Source organism: Sorghum bicolor, chromosome 10 (genome assembly GCF_000003195.3).
Source record: "Sorghum bicolor cultivar BTx623 chromosome 10, Sorghum_bicolor_NCBIv3, whole genome shotgun sequence".
Lineage (NCBI taxonomy): Eukaryota > Viridiplantae > Streptophyta > Magnoliopsida > Poales > Poaceae > Sorghum > Sorghum bicolor.
Genome location: NC_012879.2, coordinates 56,256,151 through 56,275,684, shown reverse-complemented (window position 1 = coordinate 56,275,684; position 19,534 = coordinate 56,256,151). Strand labels below are relative to the sequence as shown.

At 41.9% G+C, this 19,534-nt stretch overlaps 1 protein-coding gene across 2 annotated transcripts; it reads left to right on the top strand.

Annotated features, from left to right (window-relative positions):
* On the top strand, nt 5,257–10,131 carry LOC8069395 (probable allantoate deiminase). Of its 2 annotated transcripts, none has more exons than XM_021450215.1 (12): nt 5,257–5,511; nt 5,607–5,695; nt 6,589–6,692; nt 6,769–6,853; nt 6,949–7,065; nt 7,761–7,870; nt 7,956–8,061; nt 8,141–8,227; nt 8,977–9,216; nt 9,312–9,437; nt 9,543–9,713; nt 9,808–10,131. In XM_021450215.1, exons 3-12 carry the CDS (start codon nt 6,670–6,672, stop codon nt 9,982–9,984), a joined length of 1,242 nt encoding a protein of 413 aa, XP_021305890.1. In that variant the 5' UTR covers nt 5,257–5,511; nt 5,607–5,695; nt 6,589–6,669; the 3' UTR covers nt 9,985–10,131. The 2 variants fall into 2 exon arrangements, with proteins under 2 accessions (XP_021305890.1, XP_002438812.1); XM_002438767.2 differs by having other exon boundaries at nt 5,275–5,476.

Genomic DNA, 19,534 nt, shown 5'->3' with positions numbered 1-19,534 from the left:
GCAAACGATTATGCACTTCTTGTGGGTGTTGGCGAGTTTAGTATTTGGTGTTGCCAATGGATTGTGCATTTATGCCAAAGTGACCTGACAGCCCCGGCGCTGGCTCACGGGTCCGGCATCCCTTGCTGCCGCGTCCCAGGCTCCCAGGGCAGAGCGCACTGCCGTCGCATGTATCTGGCGCTACGGCGTGGCCAGTGGCAGCAGCCACGCCGGCTGCGGTGCTTCGGACGAGGGTGGGCTCACGGCCCGTACCCCGTAACATATTGGTCCAAGCGCCCAAACCCACACAAGAACGAAGAAATATGGCCTCCGGCCCACTGCCGATTTGCTAGTCTTCCTTATTTTCAAGAACGATCCATTCTGATTAACCGTGTAATTCTTAAAAAAAAACTAATTATCTAATTTATACTTGGGACAATGAACCCATTAGCCTTATTGTTGTTTTTTTATAAATGATGTAATCATCCTCAATGAATAAAATTTCGCCGTAAGATTTCCAAAAAAAAAGGGTTATTTTTATTCGAAACTTTTTTGTGATCAAAGAAGTAAGGATGAGAGTCCTACTTCTTGGGTCAGAAAGAAAATCCTGAATGAAAACGGCTTAGATGACTAGCGGTTAACCAGCAAATGGTTCCTTCTCTTAAAAAATGGTTATAACCTAGTAGGGATGCATTGACGAATAGCACGAGTAGCTAGTGTTTTCCACTGTTCCATTTGGATATTTTTATTTGAAACTAGCTGTTGCAAATACATTCTGTTAATTTATTGGATTGCAGTTATCCTCTCTCTACAGACCTATGGTACGAAATCCATATAGCGATTATCAACCAATTCTTGAGTGTCTCCAAGAGTACCTCTATTCAAGACCTCAGTAAAAAATAAGATTTTTGCAAAGAAAAAAAAATCCAATAGTGTTCATATCCCAACATCCTAAATTTAGTGGCACCTAAAGCGTCCTTCTACCTCAAATTTAAGTCCCGCCTTGTCCAGCCTATCTTAAAAATAGGAGGTTGAGACTTAGTCACTTAAGGGAAAAAGTCTAGGATAAAATGATTTATAGTACATATGTTATTGGATCCTGTATGGGAAAATAAGAGATATATTTTTTGGACTCATGGAGATACTCTCGTTTAAAGATATTGTCATTTTCCTCGAGTCTCTTTTTTTCAATCCTATTTTGTGGCTGTGACATTACTCTCGAGGCAAAATCAAAGTTGCTTTTAGCTTTCTCTTTGTGAAGTTCCTTTCCTTAGTAAAATCACCATCAAGTTTCTCTAACTTTTATTTCCTTGACCCTTTTGTAAATTTTTAAATTCTATATGATGCTATAATAGACTCATACCTCAAGTAGCCACTGCTCGGATATCATTGCGCCAACATTTGTTGTCGCCTCAAGCCTTTTCAAACAAACTATGAAACCATATCTGACACTAGCGAACTATTGGTCATTGCTACCAATGCCACTCTACTGCACTTCTATCGGTCATCCGTGACCAACACATTCAGCCTTGTTTAGTTCGCAAAAATTTTCAAGATTCTCCATCACATTAAATCTTTGATCGCATGTATGGAACATTAAATCTAGACAAAAATAAAAACTAATTATACAGTTTATCTGTAATTTGTGGGATGAATCTTTTGAGCCTAGTTACTTCGTGATTAGATAATATTTGTCAAATAAAACGAAAGTGTTACGGTAGCCAAAAACCAAAATTTTTTCGAACTAAACAAGGCCAAGTGTTGCTCCATCGTGAGGTTTTCGCTTGTCGGGGAATCGATGGACAAATTGCACATGAGATTAAATGAATATTGTCTCTACTACTAACATTTATTTTTTATTCAAAGGGAGGAACTTTACTAACATTTAATGTGGTTCCATCTCTAAAGAGAAGCAAACATAGACTTTGCTTATGAATTTTTTCTTTTATTTTGTGTCCTTTCTCCCTTTATGTTGAGCTCATTAGCTAAAAACTTGGTTGTGTGCAATTTTAGAGGCTGTAAACAATTCTTTTTTTTTCTAGAAAGGAGATGTGGTTATCTTTTAAAAGATTAATTATATAAACAACTTTATCAAATTCTTAAAAGAGAAAACAAATTGTAAAATAGTTGAGAGTTTATTAGGCTTTTCAAATATATATCAAATATATAAGGTTTTAAACAACTATTCATCAAGGCTAATGGATTAGCATAGCTCGGATAAACCGGTTAGTTTTTAATTTTTTTTATGACGGAAACTACCCATATAGATTGGAGTCCTCGATTTCTTATGGTAGATTAGAGGACATTAATTAACACAAACGAGATGGGTCAATCGAGCTGCTGCGGGACTGCGTGGGGCGCACGAGCACCACTGCTGTCCTCCATGCTCAGTGCCATTCCTACGTAGAATCATCTTACGACGACGCTTTTGATTGCTTGACAGCTTGAGCAGTCCAGAACCTTACGCGAGCTGAAACTATATACTCTCTCGATCTCAAATTACAAGACATTTGACTTTTTTGATTCTTCAGATTTAACTACTCATCTTATTTTTAAAAAAAATGTGCAAACATAGCCAAATTTAAGTTATTTTTAAAAAACTTTTATTAATAAACTAAACCATAAAAAAGAAGTGATATTTTGTATAAATTTTTAAATAAGACGAGTGGTCAAACTTATGTAAAAGTGTCTTTATAATTTGGTATAGTTTAAGTATTATATTTTATATGTGCAATGCAACATACCTACTCAAGTATCATATCTCTCTCTCGTCATATTCTTTAACCGGATTCTAGTATAGCCGTGACGTGAGCAGACTGCAGAGACGTGTAAACTAATCACGAATCTGAGTATCGGTGACCGGTGATACTCTTACTATAGTTTAGGCCTTGTTTAGTTCACCCAAAAACCAAAAACTTTTTAAAATTTCTCGTCACATCAAATCTTGTGACACATGCATGAAGTGTTAAATATAAACAAAAAATAAAATTAATTGTATAGTTTGCTTGTAAATCGTGAGATGAATTTTTTTGAGCCTAGTGAGTCCATAATTAAACAATATTTATCAAATAAAAACTAAAGTGCTAAAACAAAAAAATCTGTAGGGAACTGAACAAGGCCTACAGTAGCACACTCCTAGTCCTACTTAGTGGAGGGTCAACTAGCAAGCAGAGCGCCTAATCAACCCAAGCCACTAGTGACGTGTTGTTAGTGCCAGTCCAGTCCGATCAGGTGCCCATTGGCCTTGGCATTATACGGAGAAGTAGGTCTTGTTTAGTTTCGAAAAGTGAACACTTTTCGGAACTGTAGCATTTTTGTTTGTTTGTGACAAATATTATCCAATTATAGACTAACTAGGATCAAAAGATTCGTCTTGTGATTTACAGCTAAACTGTATAATTAGTTTTTGTTTTTGTTTATATTTAATATTTTATGCATGTGACACAAAATTCGATGTGACGGGTTTTCAGGGTGAACTAAACAAGGCCGTACTGATGTTTCCTGGCACAGTGCACGTGCCCACGTCTCGTCGGGAAAGAGGAGAAACACGTAGAGAAACTTCCTCACGTTTGTTGTGACGCATATATAGAGCGCCCCGGTGCCGGTGCCGGTGCCGGTGGTATCCAGCCAGGAATTTAAAGAGGCATGCCGCACGCATGCATGCATGCATGCAAGTGCCACGCACGGGACGGAATTACCGGGGGCGGGCCGGGGCTCATGCATGCGCGCGTCGTCTTCCTTTCCTGGCGACGACGCACACAAGATGCCATGCCATGCCATGCCAGGATCGAGCAGCGGCAGAATCCAACTCCAACACGTCCCATGCTTTTGCTTTTCGCGCCATCCTTTCCAACACCGGCCCCGCGAGCGAGTCATCTCGGACCCACCCGTCAGCGACGGTCTTGTGCCCAGCCAGCGACCTCGTTGCGCGGGCTAGCTGTAGCTGGTGGGTGGCTCTCGCTGGATTCCAGATTCGTCGTCGGCGAGCAGATCAGAGCCGTGAGTTTGCTGCCGGCAACGGGTGTACAGTATTTTAGGACACCAGATTCTCTGCGCCACTCCTTTTTTTCTGTGCCGGCCCGATGATGAGCGCCTTTCGCACTTGTGACTTCCCTGCTTCCTTTTTCTTGTCTTGCCCCGTGAGGAGTGCCCAGATGAGCCTTTTGCATTGCCAAATAGGATGGACGAACGCCAACATCAGATGACACACACGGCACCGGCCGGGTAGGGGGGTGTAGCGGGTGGGTGGGGTGATGGCCGGCACAACACAATGGCAGGAGTGCCGGCGTGCCTGTCGTTACAGTAAGTACTTTTGGTTGCGTTGAGATGATGATCCACATGGATTATAATAAGAATCCGAATATAGGGGAAAAATTCTCAGAATCCTAGAATCTCGTCCAAACACACTAGGATTTTAGAGAAGACGCACACGCATAAAAACCAAGAAACACAAAGATTATTTTTATTCAAAATCTAGATTTTAGAATCTTGTCCAAACATGCTCAAGTGATGTTTGGATAGCTCTTTTTCTTTTTTTGGTGAATCCATGTATTTGTATGGTGACCTCCTCCTTCCTTAGTCATGGTGCAGATGGAAGGAGGAGCTGGGGCGATGGCGCACAGATGTTATGGCATGCGATGTGGCTAAGGAGCTACGCTGGTGAGTACTACTGTATCCTAGAATAAGTGTACTTCTAGTGTTTTGGTGAAGTTGTGAAGAGACCAATATTAATGAGAAATTAAATATACCATAATTAAAAATTGCTCTACAATGTAATCGTTGCACCTGGACTATAGAGAAAGTAGAAAAAGACACCTAGCTAGAGTTAAATCTCGTTAGGGGACTGAGGGAGTACGTTGTGGTGGCAGCAATGGCAACGGTGAATCAAGTTGGGCCATGTTTAGTTGTTGCGGTGAAAATTTTTTAAATAATGCAGCACTTTTATTTATATTTAACAATTATTGTCTAATTAATGGATTAACTAGATTCAAAAGATTCACCTCGCAAATTACATGCAAACTATATAATTAGTTATTGTTTTTATCTATATTTAATGCTTCATCATGCATGTGCCACAAGATTCGATGTGATGAGAAATTTTAATTTTTTTTTTAGTTTTTGAGTGGAACTAAACAAGGCCTTAGCACAATTAATTAACATAAAAGGTTATTAGCACAAAATGTGTACCGTGACCGACTGAGCCCACTGTCAGGCGCCCAGAGGAGCCCACAAGAGCCAAAGCGGCTCTCCACTTTATTATAAAAGCAGCCTGCTTGCGCCTCGTCCACATTGAGAAAGGGAGGAGCCAGGCGGCCAGCCACTCAGCCAGCGCAGCCACCACCCACGGCGGCCACACATCCTCGGTCGGCAGCGGCACGGCTCAATTCAATGGCTCCTTCCTCCTCCCGCCCCCTGCGCCACCGCCCGTGTCCCCTCCTCATCCTCGCCGTCTCCGTCTCGGTCCTCCTCACCTCGCTCCCAATCTCGTCCACCGCCGGTGGGTGCTTCATTCAGTCGCCGCCTGCATCACCCGTCCGCACGATTCCTTCGTTATCTTCTGCGTTTTTTTTTCTTCCTTCCTGCACCCAGGTTTTCCTCACCGGCGGCTTTTGCCAAAAACTTATTAGATGGGCTGCCGGAGCTGGGAGGAGGCGACGGCCTGTACCGGGAGATTCTCAGGGACGAGACCGTGCTGAGGCTCAAGGAGTTGGGCAAGGTCAGGCCCTCCATCGATCCGTTCCTGCCTATCTCCTGGAATATTCACCTTCTCGCGATCCGCTTTTCCAGCTCGGGATGCGGAATCTTGTTAGGTTGCTTTGGGCCGTTTGTTATTACTTGCCAAGTTGCCAGACCGGATGAGATGCAGTTCAGTAAAGCTCTCTTCAGCGTCTGCATATTCCCACACACGTAACTGCGGCCAAAATACTCAAGATTTTAATTCGGGGAGCTCTGCTCCAGATTGCACCTCTCTTATTTTTTTTTCCTGAATCCTAAAATTCTGCACCACAGGAACTCCCTCCATCCCAAATTGTAAGTCGTTTGACTTTTTTTACTCCAAGTTTGACCACTCGTCTTATTCAAAAAATTTGTGCAAATATAGTCAAATTTAAGTCATTCTTGAAGAACTTTTATTAATAAACCAATACACAACAAAAAAAAGTGATATTTTGTACAAAACTTTGAATAAGTCGAGTGGTCAAACTTGATATTAAAAAAGTCAAACGACTTACAATTTGGGATGGATTGAGTATCACTTAATAAGAACGGTAGCATTAGCTGATGATGCTTAACTTGCTTTTTCCCTCAGGAGAAGATGAGTATTTCATCTTGTAACGAATTATGTTCCATCAAGTTTTCATCTTTTTACTGGGTTCTGATTCTATATTATATCCATGCCTTGATTTCTGGGATAGATAACCATAGTTCCTTACGCGGTTACGCCATAGAGGTTGCTAAATGTTCACGTTGCTTACCTGAATTCTCAATTACCCGATATGAGCGATTTCTGGGTTCGAGGATTTGGCCCGATCCAAGTTGTCCTTTGGTTATCAAGTTTAACATTTCAGCAGTGTATCTGCATGTCTTTGACACGGCTTTGGTCCGAACTAGATATCTGATGGGGAGGGCTACCTTGAAAGGACGTTTCTGAGTCCAGCTTCTATCAGAGCCACTGCTGTCATCATCAGCTGGATGAAAGATGCTGGACTTACGACGTACGTGTTTTTGCTTGCAGCTGTTTTTCTCACGCTTTGATCTTGATTAACTTACCCATATCTGTTCAACGTGAAGGTGGGTTGATCAAATGGGGAATATTCACGGTCGATTTGAGCCGACAAATTCTACCAAAGAGGCCTTGTTGATTGGATCTCATATGGTAAGTTTATTTTCCTTGATTCCGTTAATTTTAGTATTTTGATGGCAGTCCAATAATATTGAAATAACTGACACCTTTTCCCTTTGCACAAACAGGACACTGTCGTTGATGCTGGGATGTATGATGGATCTTTGGGTATTATTTGTGCAATCTCTGCACTGAAGGTTTTGAAAGTTACTGGGAAACTCCAGAGGCTAACGAGACCAGTGGAGGTTAGAGAATTCTCTAGTGTTTCCAGTATAGTACTGATGTTACTATATATCATATCTTAATGTGTTCCTTTGCTCCACCACAACTTGTGAATGACCTTATACTATTCTCACTCTCTACAAGTGGCAGTATGAGCCACATGCGTCTTGTAGATCCGACACTTATCTGCGTTGATCTTGTTTGTGTCTTGTGTCTATCTACTCTTTTAGATGTTTGATCAGAACATTTCACATTGTTTTATTGTCACTAGCAGGTGTGGGTTATTATATTTTACTCAATTAATTATGTATTATACTTTGACATGCTGATTGGATAGCTAAGTTGCAAGGTACTATCATAATATAATCAGGAAACCAGGAGGAATCTAGTTTTATAATGTGTCTCTAACCTCCCACTGATCTTGAAAAGATTCTATGCACGGTTCATCTTTTATTATTCTGGCAATCCTGATAATCAAAGCACAAGCTGTCAGGTGGTGTCATGTAAATGCATTGATATCATCTATAGATCAAGTTCAGCATGTTTTGGTTTGAATCAAACATCATTTATTCTTCACTGTGTGGATTCAATGCTTTAAGCTAAAATGTCTTGAATGGTATATCAAATTATGAAACAACATTAGTTAGTTTGTGTTATCATCATCTGGAAATATCATCATGGTGGAGCCTAGCACTTATTTTTCCTTGTTGAAGCTTAGGTCATTGCATTCAGCGATGAGGAGGGTGTCAGATTCCAGACAACTTTTCTGGGAAGCGCTGCTGTAGCTGGTACACTACCTGAATCAATTTTACAAGTATCAGACAAGAGGTGTTGTCTTTTTCGCGTAAACCAACCAAACTATTTTACAGAACTGTCTCTGATGCAGTTCATTTGTTGTATTGAATTTCATCAGTGGTACTACAGTACAAGATGTTCTGAAAATGAATTCTTTTGAGGCTACCTCTACTGCTATTAGTCAAGCCAAGTACAACCCAGAGTCTGTGGGGAGTTATGTTGAGGTATTAAGTCTTTGTATGCCTTTTTCATGTAGTTCCCTGGTAATACAGAATACAGTATTTATAATTTTTAAAATTGTAGGTACACCTGGAGCAAGGCCCTGTCCTGGAAGCCCTTCGTTATCCACTTGGTGTTGTAAAAGGAATTGCAGGACAGACACGATTAAAGGTGCATCAGAGTTCTCTGTTATTCTTGTGAGATCCTTTCAAGAACTACATCAACCAAAAATAAAATATGGTCTAGCTGCATGGCTCCCTATCTTAAGGTCATTGTTTTCCTTAAAAAAACAATAGCCAACTATATGTGTCTGAGAAAAAAGAAGTACCAACTATATTAGATAACCATAAGGTGACAGTACAGCAGTCAGCAGGTAAGCAATCAAATAATTTAAGATAGTTAGGAGTGTTCTCTTAGCAAAGAGTATGAGTGGTCCATATATGTTAACCAAGTATGCATGTAGGAGAAACAATCAATCAGAGAAACACCTGGGGTATTAGTCAACATTCATCTCATTCAATAAATGGTACACCAATGTCATGTGTCATCTTTGATGCAAGAACCAGTCTTAGTTAATGGTTCAGCAAGACAGGCATTGCTGTCACCAAGTATGCATGTAATGGATAAACAATCAATCAGAGAAACACCTGGGGTATTAGTCAACATCCATCTCATTCAATAAATGGTATATGTCATGTGTCATCTTTGATGCAACAACCAGTCTTAGTTAATGGTTCAGCAAGACAGGCATTGCTGTCAACCAAGATTGTTCAGTTTAACATTGACATTTAAATATTCAAGCTGCCTGCGACAACTGTGATTGCTAATTCTGGGTTGCTTCCAAGTCCCTTTGTATACTGAACTTTCAATTGAAAAGGAAAGTAGTTATTTGTTTTTGTTTTTGTTTTTTGTTTGCTTAGGTAATAGTAGATGGTTCGCAAGGGCATGCTGGCACTGTTCCAATGAAATTGCGCCGAGATCCAATGGTTGCAGCTGCAGAGCTTGTTGTGACTCTGGAGCGCCTCTGCAAAGAGCCCAACAAGTTGCTGACCTACGACGAGGAGTGCAGCTGCTTCACCGAGGAGTCCCTAGCCGGCCTGGTGTGCACCGTCGGCGAGCTGAATACGTGGCCAAGCGCGAGCAACGTGATTCCGGGCCAGGTAATAAGCTTGCCAAGCATGATTCTTCTCTCGGTCCTGCTGATGAACCGTGGTTCGGATCAATCAGCTGAACCTTAGAGCCATGCCCGTGACAGGTGAACTTCACGGTGGACATCCGCGCGATGGATGACCAAGTGAGGGAGACGATCGTCACGAGCTTCTCGAGGCTGGTTCTCCAGAAATGCGACGACAGGCTGGTTGACTGCAAAGTCGAGCATAAGGTGAGACGGAGCACTGAATCAGCATTCATGATGGTTCATGATATCTGCCGGTGTGGATTTTGTGCTGCCGAATCGAGTCTGACTCTTGGTGTCGTTTGGCACCAGCACTCGGCGGCGGCGACGCACTGTGACCCGGAGCTAACGTCCCAGCTGAAGCGCGCGGCGCGGTCGACCGTGTCGACAATGCCGGGGCGCACTGCGGCGGCGGCCGGCGAGACGCCCGTGCTGATGAGCGGCGCGGGGCACGACGCGATGGCGATGGCCAGGCTCACCAAGGTAACAAGACGAATGATCGCTTGGTGACTCGAGTGCGCTGTAGAGCTCAGCTCAGCTCGCTGACGCTCCGGAGTGTGTATGTGTGTGGTCGCAGATCGGGATGCTGTTCGTGCGGTGCCGCGGCGGCATCAGCCACTCGCCGGAGGAGTCGGTGATGGACGACGACGTGTGGGCCGCGGGGCTCGCGCTGTTCAACTTCATCGACCAGAACGTTGTGGCGGTGTCGGAACAAGAACTGGAGGCCGGGCAGAACGCGGTGGCAGTGTCGTGATGGTGATGGTGACGGTGGCGATTCTTTCGGTGGTGTAAGTAGGCCTGTAGCCTGCAACTGTACATAGACTGTTGTTACAATGCATTTGTAATTTTGTATTGAGGAATAAAAACACTTCTCTTCGCTGAGACGTGCGCGGGTTTCGTGGATGCTTGTGACAGTGAACAGAGTGTGCTATGTCCGTACTCCGTAGCATAGCATAGCAGGTGTTTTTTTTTTCTTTAGAGGCGTGTCTGGCGTCTGGAGCTCGCGCTCTGGTGTGCGGGTGCGACGTGGGAAAGAGGGAGCCGCGGCCCAAGACCCGGTACACGCAACAGAATTGGGCTAAACACAAGTGCAAAGCCAGGTCACGACTCGACAAAAAATTCTTCACCGAGGAAGAACTTCAAGTACAACCAAAGACTCCTCTCTTCTAGCTCACTCCAGTATCACATAGTAACAACGTACCTGCTGACATTAGGAATGAGGCTAGGAAGGTGCGAAAGCTAACAAGTAAAGAATGGGGAGAAACACCAAAACACAGTAAAAATCGTATCCCCCGGAATGCAACCAGATGTCCCTGTTTTCATAGTGAAAATTGGGTCCCTGTTATGCAAACTGGATCCCCAGTTGAGCCCGAGGGAGTTTTCGAGAAAACAATGAAAAAAAATCCTTTCAAACAAACTAAAAAAATTATAAAATTTGAATCCGGGATACACAATGATCTTCCTAAATAAGTAACACGGATGACCCTGTTTTTGCAAATTTTAGAAAATTTTCTCCAAAAAACCAAAACTACTTCAAACCATCTCCAAAAATTGTGAAACTTGGTCCAAACCTTGACTAACTCATGGTTAAGGTAATCCTACAAGATGCCTCAAAAAAGGTCTAGGCTCACCACGAATCTGAACAATTCTCCTCTCAAAATGGGGTTTTCACTAGAAAGCTCAAAAGTGACAGAACTAAAAAAAATCATCAAATTGGAGACGCTCGTGGGATGGATTTGAAAGTGGGTCACCTTAAAGATGTTTTCCCACTTACTAGCGTCCTTAATTACCAAGAAATTATCCTAGTCACACATCAAGAATGAAAATTCACAAAAACCGCGAAATCAAAGGATAGAAAGAGACGGTCATATGAGATGAACTCAACAAGTTTTTCTCTACCTCAAATAAACCATGAATTCACATGAGATCAGATTAACCGACTTCCAACATCCTCCTACTCATGTGAAGAAAAGAATTAAGAGTCTCTCACACCTATCTCTCGTTTAGCACTTGAGCCATTGGCTAACCCTAGAAAAAAAAGGTGTCTTAGGATAGCCACTCCTCCTTTCTGTAGGGATATTACAAATTCCAAGAATACCCTTACATATAGACATGAACCACTTGGCCACTAGCTAGGGGCAAAATGATTCGGATGGCCTTCAAAGTATCGGACAGCCATGCGCTCTTTCATGAAGTTGTTTCGCCTCGATATAAGCTCTATGATAACACCACACGTTACCCTGAGATCATCCTCTCCCCAAAGTTAAGGAATGGGTTGGGCCAAGTCAACATGAGGTCCACCAAGGTCTTGCAATGCCTCATGTTGAGTTGGCCCAACCCATTCCTTAACTTCGACCAAAAACATTTTCATTACCATCTCGCATGTGCTCTCACTCATCATCGCTCAAAGTGATCGACATCATTGATCATCCGTCCTTCGGCCTCTTGTTCTCTAGTTTGCCTTTGTAAGTTTGTATTCAGTCTTCACCACCCATAGGCCATAGTCCATCAAACCAAACCCCTCCCTTTGCCTTCTCCATTGTCGTTGACCACTTTGATGCACTTAGCACATGCGCATTCATAATCCAAGAGGCATGTTGCACAATACACATGAACTCAACACCTTGGTTAGTTCAAATCATGCTAGAACCAAGTCAACCAAAGTTTGATCATCTCGGCATCTCGATATCCATGCCATGGACATATATCCACCATGTAATCTAAAAGCTTTGACAAACAAGTATATTTTGACTAAAGGCACATAGAAATTATTATATTGTATTGTCTATTTAAGATGAGGCACTACCTCTATCCCAAAAAAGAATAATGCAATTCTAGATGCATTCTTTGTTAAAGTATCTAAAATTTGACCAGATGTATCAGTAAAAATATTAATCATAGCACCAAATAGATATAGTGTGTCTTATGACAAATCTAATAATACTTATTTGATATTATAAAAAATATTGATATTTTTATATAATTAGTCAGGTTTATACTTTAACTTGGTACTATTTTGTCCTTGAATAAATCAAATTCTAGAGTTGCCTTAAGTTATTTTTCTTTAAAAAAATTAACCAAATTTATAAAAAAGTATAGATTTATGACATCAAATTAGTTGGTTTTATAAATATTTATGCTTATTTTTATAAATGTGTTCAAACATATAAAGTTTGAGTTTTGAGAACTCTACGAATTGATTTTATTTAAGAACTGAGAAAGTAATGTGTTAGACTGTCTCCAACAACCCTCACTCAAAATACAAACCCATTTAAAGTTTGGGTGGCGCTACAGGCAAAAGGTTTTATACTTGTTTTTAGTTTTCTCCAACTACAAGACCTAAAAGAGAAACCTTTCTGCAAATAGATCTTGAGGAGAGAGGATACTCATATTTAGGTTATGCCCTCTTTTTATATCTAAAATGAGTCTTCCATATAGGTAATTTGTTGGAGGTTATAGATATTGTATTAGAGACTCATTTTGAGTTTGGGTCTAGAACCGTATTTTTTGTGGAGGAGTAAACAGCAGTAAAGTAAAATTTGTCTGTAACAGCATATGCCCTCGTAATGTGGAGCACATGATTCGCTGGGAGACATCTCCTTCGTGTGTCAGACACGTACGCACAACCTGCCATCTCCAAGTCCAGGCTCCAGCTCTTGTGCCAAAGGATTGATTGCCTGCAGGACTTGCACAACCCAGTCCAACGTGTGACAAAAAAAAACCTGCCAAGATTCTGCCTCTTTTGTAGCAAAATAAAAATTTCGTTCCTTCTTGTCTTCCAGTACCAGCTCTCTTCTGTGCATGCATGAGCAACGGGAAGTCGTAGTAGGATAGGACTACATACGTGCTGCGACAAAGAAGCTAGGCCAAGCAAAAGATATCAGATTCAAATATCATGGCATGCGTATGTACGTACGTGCCGGTATCCAGGGATCCGGATGGAAGACATGTAGTACGTACGTATACGTTATTAGTGTTGTCAGTATCTGTATCTCACACGCAGCGTAGCAGCTGCTAGGTTGCAGGACTACTTGCAGCTAGCTAGCTACATCTAATGAATCGTAGGCTGGTAGTGAAGAAGTGCAGCTATACGATGACATGCATGTTGGCACAGCTATAGTATGTCTAAGTGACGATGAATGTGTGGTGTGGTGGAATAACTATATGCGTATAGCGGTATAGGACATATTTTGGAATAACTAATGAACATACCATACTGAGAATCTAAGGTTACATGCCCCGTTTCCAAGTACTTGGGCCTTGTTTAGATGCGAAATTTTTTTGGATTTCACTACTGTAGCACTTTCGTTTGTTTGTGGTAAATATTGTCCAATTATAGAATAATCAGGATCAAAAAGTTCGTCTCGCGATTTACAGGTAAACTGTGCAATTAGTTTTTATTTTCGTCTATATTTAATGCTTCATGCATATGCTGAAAAATTCGATGTGACAGAGAATCTTGAAAACTTTTTGGTTTTCGGTGTGAACTAAACAAGGCCTTAGAAAACAATTCAGAAATTGTTCTTGCCGCACACGCCCGCACTATGGCCAATCACTGTTGAGCCACATCACCGATGCTAGGCCCATTAAGGCCTCTCCACCTAAAAAATTCCATCTATCTCATCAAATTTTTAGACACATACATGGAACATTAAATATAGATAAAAAATAAATTAATTACACAGTTTGGTTTAAAATCGCGGGATGAATCTTTTAAGCCTAGTTAGTCTATGATTAGCCTTAAGTGCTACAATAATCCACATGTGCTAATAACAGATTAATTATGCTTAATAGATTTGTCTTGAAGTTTCCAGACGAGCTATGTAATTTGTTTTTTATTAGTTTCTAAAAACCCCTCCCGACATCCTAGCTTCCGACACATCCGATGTGACACCCAAAAATTTTTCATCTCCAATCTAAACAGGGCCTAATCCTATGCCATTGCTATTAGTAGCTAGCGGTTGCGGCGGGTCATGCACCAGGGTGAGGTAATAAGGAAGAGATTAGACCAGTCTCAATGATGTTTTATTATAGTTTTATAGTCATTAAATATGCTAATGTCATACTATATTAATAAAGAGAGAGGTGATAAGAGTTGTATAGGAATAGAGAGTTTTATAGGGATAAAACTCTTCTATACTGTTTCTAAACTATGAATGTGTTGAAAACTGAGTCATAAAACCCTCACCGAGGATGGCCTTAGAGGGTAGAGGAGGAGAGGAGGGAGATCCATCTTGGGGAGGTGCATGGAGAGATAGATAGTTAGATGAGGCCGGAGGGAGAGTGAGAGATCGAGGGCCGGGCTAATAAGGACGCAGACGTGAATCGGATACTAGGTTAAATGCGTTGAATAGAAATTTTAGCCCACATCGAGGGATTATTTTCGGTTGATTTTAAAAACTCAACGGTGATTGACTTAGCTTGTTACTTATGAGTCGACAATGATACATCTATCACTATATCAGTTTAAAATCATCTAGCAGTTTTTTTTAGGAAAACTGGAAGGGTTTGTACCCCTACAGCATATTTATTGAAAAAAAATCAAGATACAAAACAAAAGAAAACCGAGAGCAGTGATTGTCCATTCTAGCGGTGGGTCCGTGGTTTAACCTAATATATATGATGTGCATGCAACGGCAGGCACATTTGTATCGAATATGATTACAAAATACTGAATTTTGTATGATAATATAATCTAGTAGAAATTGTTAGGCATTTGTTGGGTCAGAGACTATAAGAAATATCTTACTCTACGATCCATCCACGTATATATTGAATGAAAAAGGTGGAAGGTGTATTTTCCTAGTCTATTTTCAACACAAAACAAATTTGCGGTTTAATTTCCCTACTCTCTCCCTAGCGTGCACAGTAGTACTAAACAAATCTCAGGGCTGACAACAGGCACGAACTGTACCCATCCATCTATCCATGCATCATCCATTTGCTTGTGCATGTCAGGATCAGGCCCGGAGCGTCGTCGCAGGAGTCTGCCGAGCGAGCTACGTCGTAGACGATGATGTGCAAGCGGCATTTCAGAAAGGGAGCATGACTGTACAAAAATAGAAACAGGGCAGCACAGGGACGCAACGCCGCGACAGCGACGCGAGAATGGGAATGGTAACAGACAAATCGCATGATGCTTTGGGCGACATGTCGACAGGCCGGGGGGCGCCGGTGCCGGGTGCCGGGTGCCGGGTGAGCTTGGCCGCTGTGGTGTGGTGTGGTGTGGCCGTCAACTTGAGTTTTCACAGACGAACGCATGCACTCACGTTCTCTGCAATCCCGGCACTCCGCTCGCTTTTTTGAAAGACTGATGCTTCTGTGTTGGCTACTCACGTCAATTCGAGTAGCTAGCCCTAGGCCCTGCAAGGACTAGCTAGACATCACACCGGCACACCTGCGCAGCCCTAGCCACTACACGAAAACTGGGCTACTGCTAAAATCCTTTGCCACCTGCTAAAGATAGGACAGTTGGCAAACATTTTCTTTGCCAAAGGTAGGGCAGTCGGCAAACATTTTCTTTGCCGACTGCTAAAATCCTTCGTCTATATTTAGTGCTATATGTATGTGTTGCAAGATTCGATATGCGCAGCCCTAGCTGCTACAATAATGCTACCACTACTGTGGGCTTTTTTAGATCCACATTTCTAATTACTCTAATTAGAAAGAATTAGTAAGGCCACCATTAGTTTATTGGAATTTCGTGAGAAAAATGGAGGACTCTGGCCCTACAGACGATTCAACACTACAGCACTCTTAATTTGGGCGTTGTTTAGTTCCGATTTTTTTTGATTTTTGGACTATAGCACTTTCGTTTTTATTTGACAAACATTGTCCAATTATGGAGTAACTAAGCTTAAAAGATTCATCTCGTAATTTACAGATAAACTGTGCAATTAGTTTTTTTATTTTCGTCTATATTTAGTGCTCTATGCATGTGTTGCAAGATTCGATATGCGAATGCTACCACTACTGTGGGCTCTTTTAGATCCACATTTCTATAATTACTCTAATTAGAAAGAATTAGTAAGGCCACCATTGGTTTATTGGAATTTCGTGAGAAAAATGGAGGACTCCGGCCCTACAGACGATTCAACACTACAACACTCTTAATTTTGGCGTTGTTTAGTTCCGAATTTTTTTTGATTTTTTGACTAGCACTTTCGTTTTTATTTGACAAACATTGTCCAATTATGGAGTAACTAAGCTTAAAAGATTCATCTCGCGATTTACATATAAACTGTGTAATTAGTTTTTATTTTCGTCTATATTTAGTGCTCTATGCATGTGTTGCAAGATTCGATACGACGGAGAATCTTAAAAAAAAATGGTTTTTGGTGAACTAAACAAGGCGGTTCATAGGATTGCGCCATTAGAAATCTATAGCAAACATTCTAGCAACACCTTACTATTTCACGTGAAAAGCTGCAAAAAAAAAAAAAAACATCGGTTTAGGTTTATTTGCTGAATCTACTATTCATTCAATAATATTTTTCTCTCAGAAAAAATCAGTGAATAATACTAGCATAGCTTTTCAGCCAAAAGAATTGGCTTACCTCTTTGTTCCATGGCCGGCTTACCTCAGAACGACGCAAATCAAGACCCAAATCACAGATATCATCATAAAGAAATGAGGAGCTTCAGGACAAGCATTCACATCACACGATGGGAGATTATACAATTCATATTCCTATGAATTTCCAATGCCCATCCAACATCTACCTAGATAGTTTTTCCTTATTTTTTATTCTTCGTTTTGCAAGTGTATTCATGCAAAGTTCCTGTATTTTTTTTTTCTGTTTCTATGTTTTTACAATCCTGTGTTACAAAGAGGGCCTGAAGGGTGGTAGGGCTTCTTTTTGGAGAAACTAACCGTGTGTTTGGTTGGAGATCAGGGCGAGCCAGGTCGGAGCGACGTTCTCATGGCTGTTTGGTTGGAGGATGAGAGGGTTGGGTTGGCTCTAAGGTGGAATATTCTCCTCAGATGCGGGTTGGACTCGTCCGTCAAAATCTGGCGGACGGAGCCGCTCCAGCTAGATTTGAGTGGGTCCCGCGCGGGGACCCCAAACCGCAGGCGCAACAGACCCTGCTCGTCCCCAACCCGTGTTTCCAATTCCTTCAACCAAACATTGGACGGGTTGACTCCGTCCCCAAAATCAGAAGTGCAACCAAACACTAGACGGGTTGGCTCCGTCCCCAACAACTGGGTTGGATCCAACCCAACCCCAACCAAACACACGGTAAAATGTGCCCCTAAGGGCATGTGCTCTTAGCACATGAACCACTGAATTCATATTGAAATACATGCGTACACACTTCTCAAAGGAAATCTACACTGACTTCTTAATACAAATCTAGTAGTCCATGTGATTTGGGAAATGTGCACACACGTATCTCAATGCAAATCCAATGATCCATGTGCTAAGAGCACACCCTTAAGGACGAAAAAACTATCTTTCTTTATAGGAACAGGAGCCGGGTGAAGCTAGAAATGGGCGCCATCAACTCCGAAGAGAGAAAAAAATGTTTCTTGCTATGGTGCAAAAATATAGCCATTTTCTATGAAGAAACCTTCCCAAAACAGGACATGTGCTAACTTCTAGTAGGAATTTGCAAATTAAAGGTTGCCAACAAATGTTAAAAATTACAACCCCGCTGTGAAAGAAAGCAATTCTAGTTACATACTTAGTCAAGCTATCTAAAGTTTGATAACTTTAGAACACCTTTAATGGTAAATTATCAGCTAGCTCTAAGCATATTATTTCATATTTTAGTAGAAAAGAGATAAAAACTATCTTTTGATTAAGAGTTAGTCTCATGCATACACTCCAAGGTCATCTGCGGTTGTCATGTGTGACTATTCATATTATGAGTTGTGTGCTAAAAGATTGTCATTGAAAAAGATGGAATCCAAAGACTAAAATTTTTCATAGAGGTCATAAGTTAGAGGCAGTAGGCACTAGTATGGATCAGTACCGTTTGGTTGTTGGGACGAGGTGGGATGAGATGAGATGGCTCCAGAATGAGTGTTTGGTTGGGAGGAGAGTAGAGGTGAGGATGTCCCACCTAGGAATATTCCCGTAAGAAGAGGGGCGACTTCATTTCTAAAAAATTCACAAATGGGGATGCCCTAGATGGGATGAGCGGCTCGCTCGCAAAAAGGAGAGGAGAGGAGGTATGCCATCATGGAAGGGGTCGCGGGCAAGGGCTCAAGTCGGGCTAGGCTCGAGTCGCTAGCGACAGCTTCGATCGCGGTCGTGGCCGCAGGCGAGGCTCCAGTCATGGGCGAGATGTGCCGCGATAGCGAACAACAGCCCAACCCCGAGCTGCGGCTGACCAGCCATCCCGAGGGGCGAGGAGTCCGAGCAGGAGAGCAGCAAACCCGAGCAGCCGATAGGCGGTACCCTGAGCGATCGAGTGACCCCGCCTCCGTGGTCAGTGGTGAAGCACTCAAGCTAGAGCAAATTGAAGGGTGATGCACTTGCCTTGAGGATGCATATGTTTGTATTAGAAATGGTGCATATATGGTGAAATAACTACTCTCTCCATCCCATAAATAAACGCAATTCTAGTAATGAACCTGGACATATATGGTGTCCAGATTTATTGCTAAAATTGTACTTTTTTATGGGACGGAGAGAGTACTATTTTTTTTAAATTTGGAGCGGTGCATCTGCACCCTAGGGATAGTATACCTTCGTCCCTTACCGAGGTGCAGCTGAGGAGGCGCAGACCATGCCGGCGATTTTGGCCCTGCGGCTGAGTCCGAACCAAGCAGGCGAGTGCGGGGCAAGGGGCTGAAATTCAGACGTGGCTCTTGGGGCGGAAATTCGATGCGGTCAGAGGAAAAGAAAAAAAACAGACAAAAATGGGCCTCACCTGTCAGTGGAGGATCCCAAAATCCCTAATAGATCAGGATAGCCATTGTATATAGAGGCAACCAATCGTGTTTAAAATCGGACTAGCCTATTCGCTTGGCTGATAAGCCATCGTTGAAAGTACTATTTATTGATTTACTATAAAAAAAAATACTATTAAATGGTTGATAGATTTAGCAAATAAGCTAAAGTAATTTTGTCATCACACCTCCATCGTCCAAATAGGCGCTCAATGGCTAGCCCAGCTGTGGTAAAAAAATGGCTAGCCCAGCTATCATCATGGACAAAAGTTTACAGCAAAAGAGTATTATTGGTCGAATTTAGAAGAGAAGAATGCTGAGGGATCTCAATCATATTCGATTCCGTTCCAACCAGCTTTTGTGCCCGCTTGCCCTGCTGCAACCTTGCAGGCCTCACATGAAATCC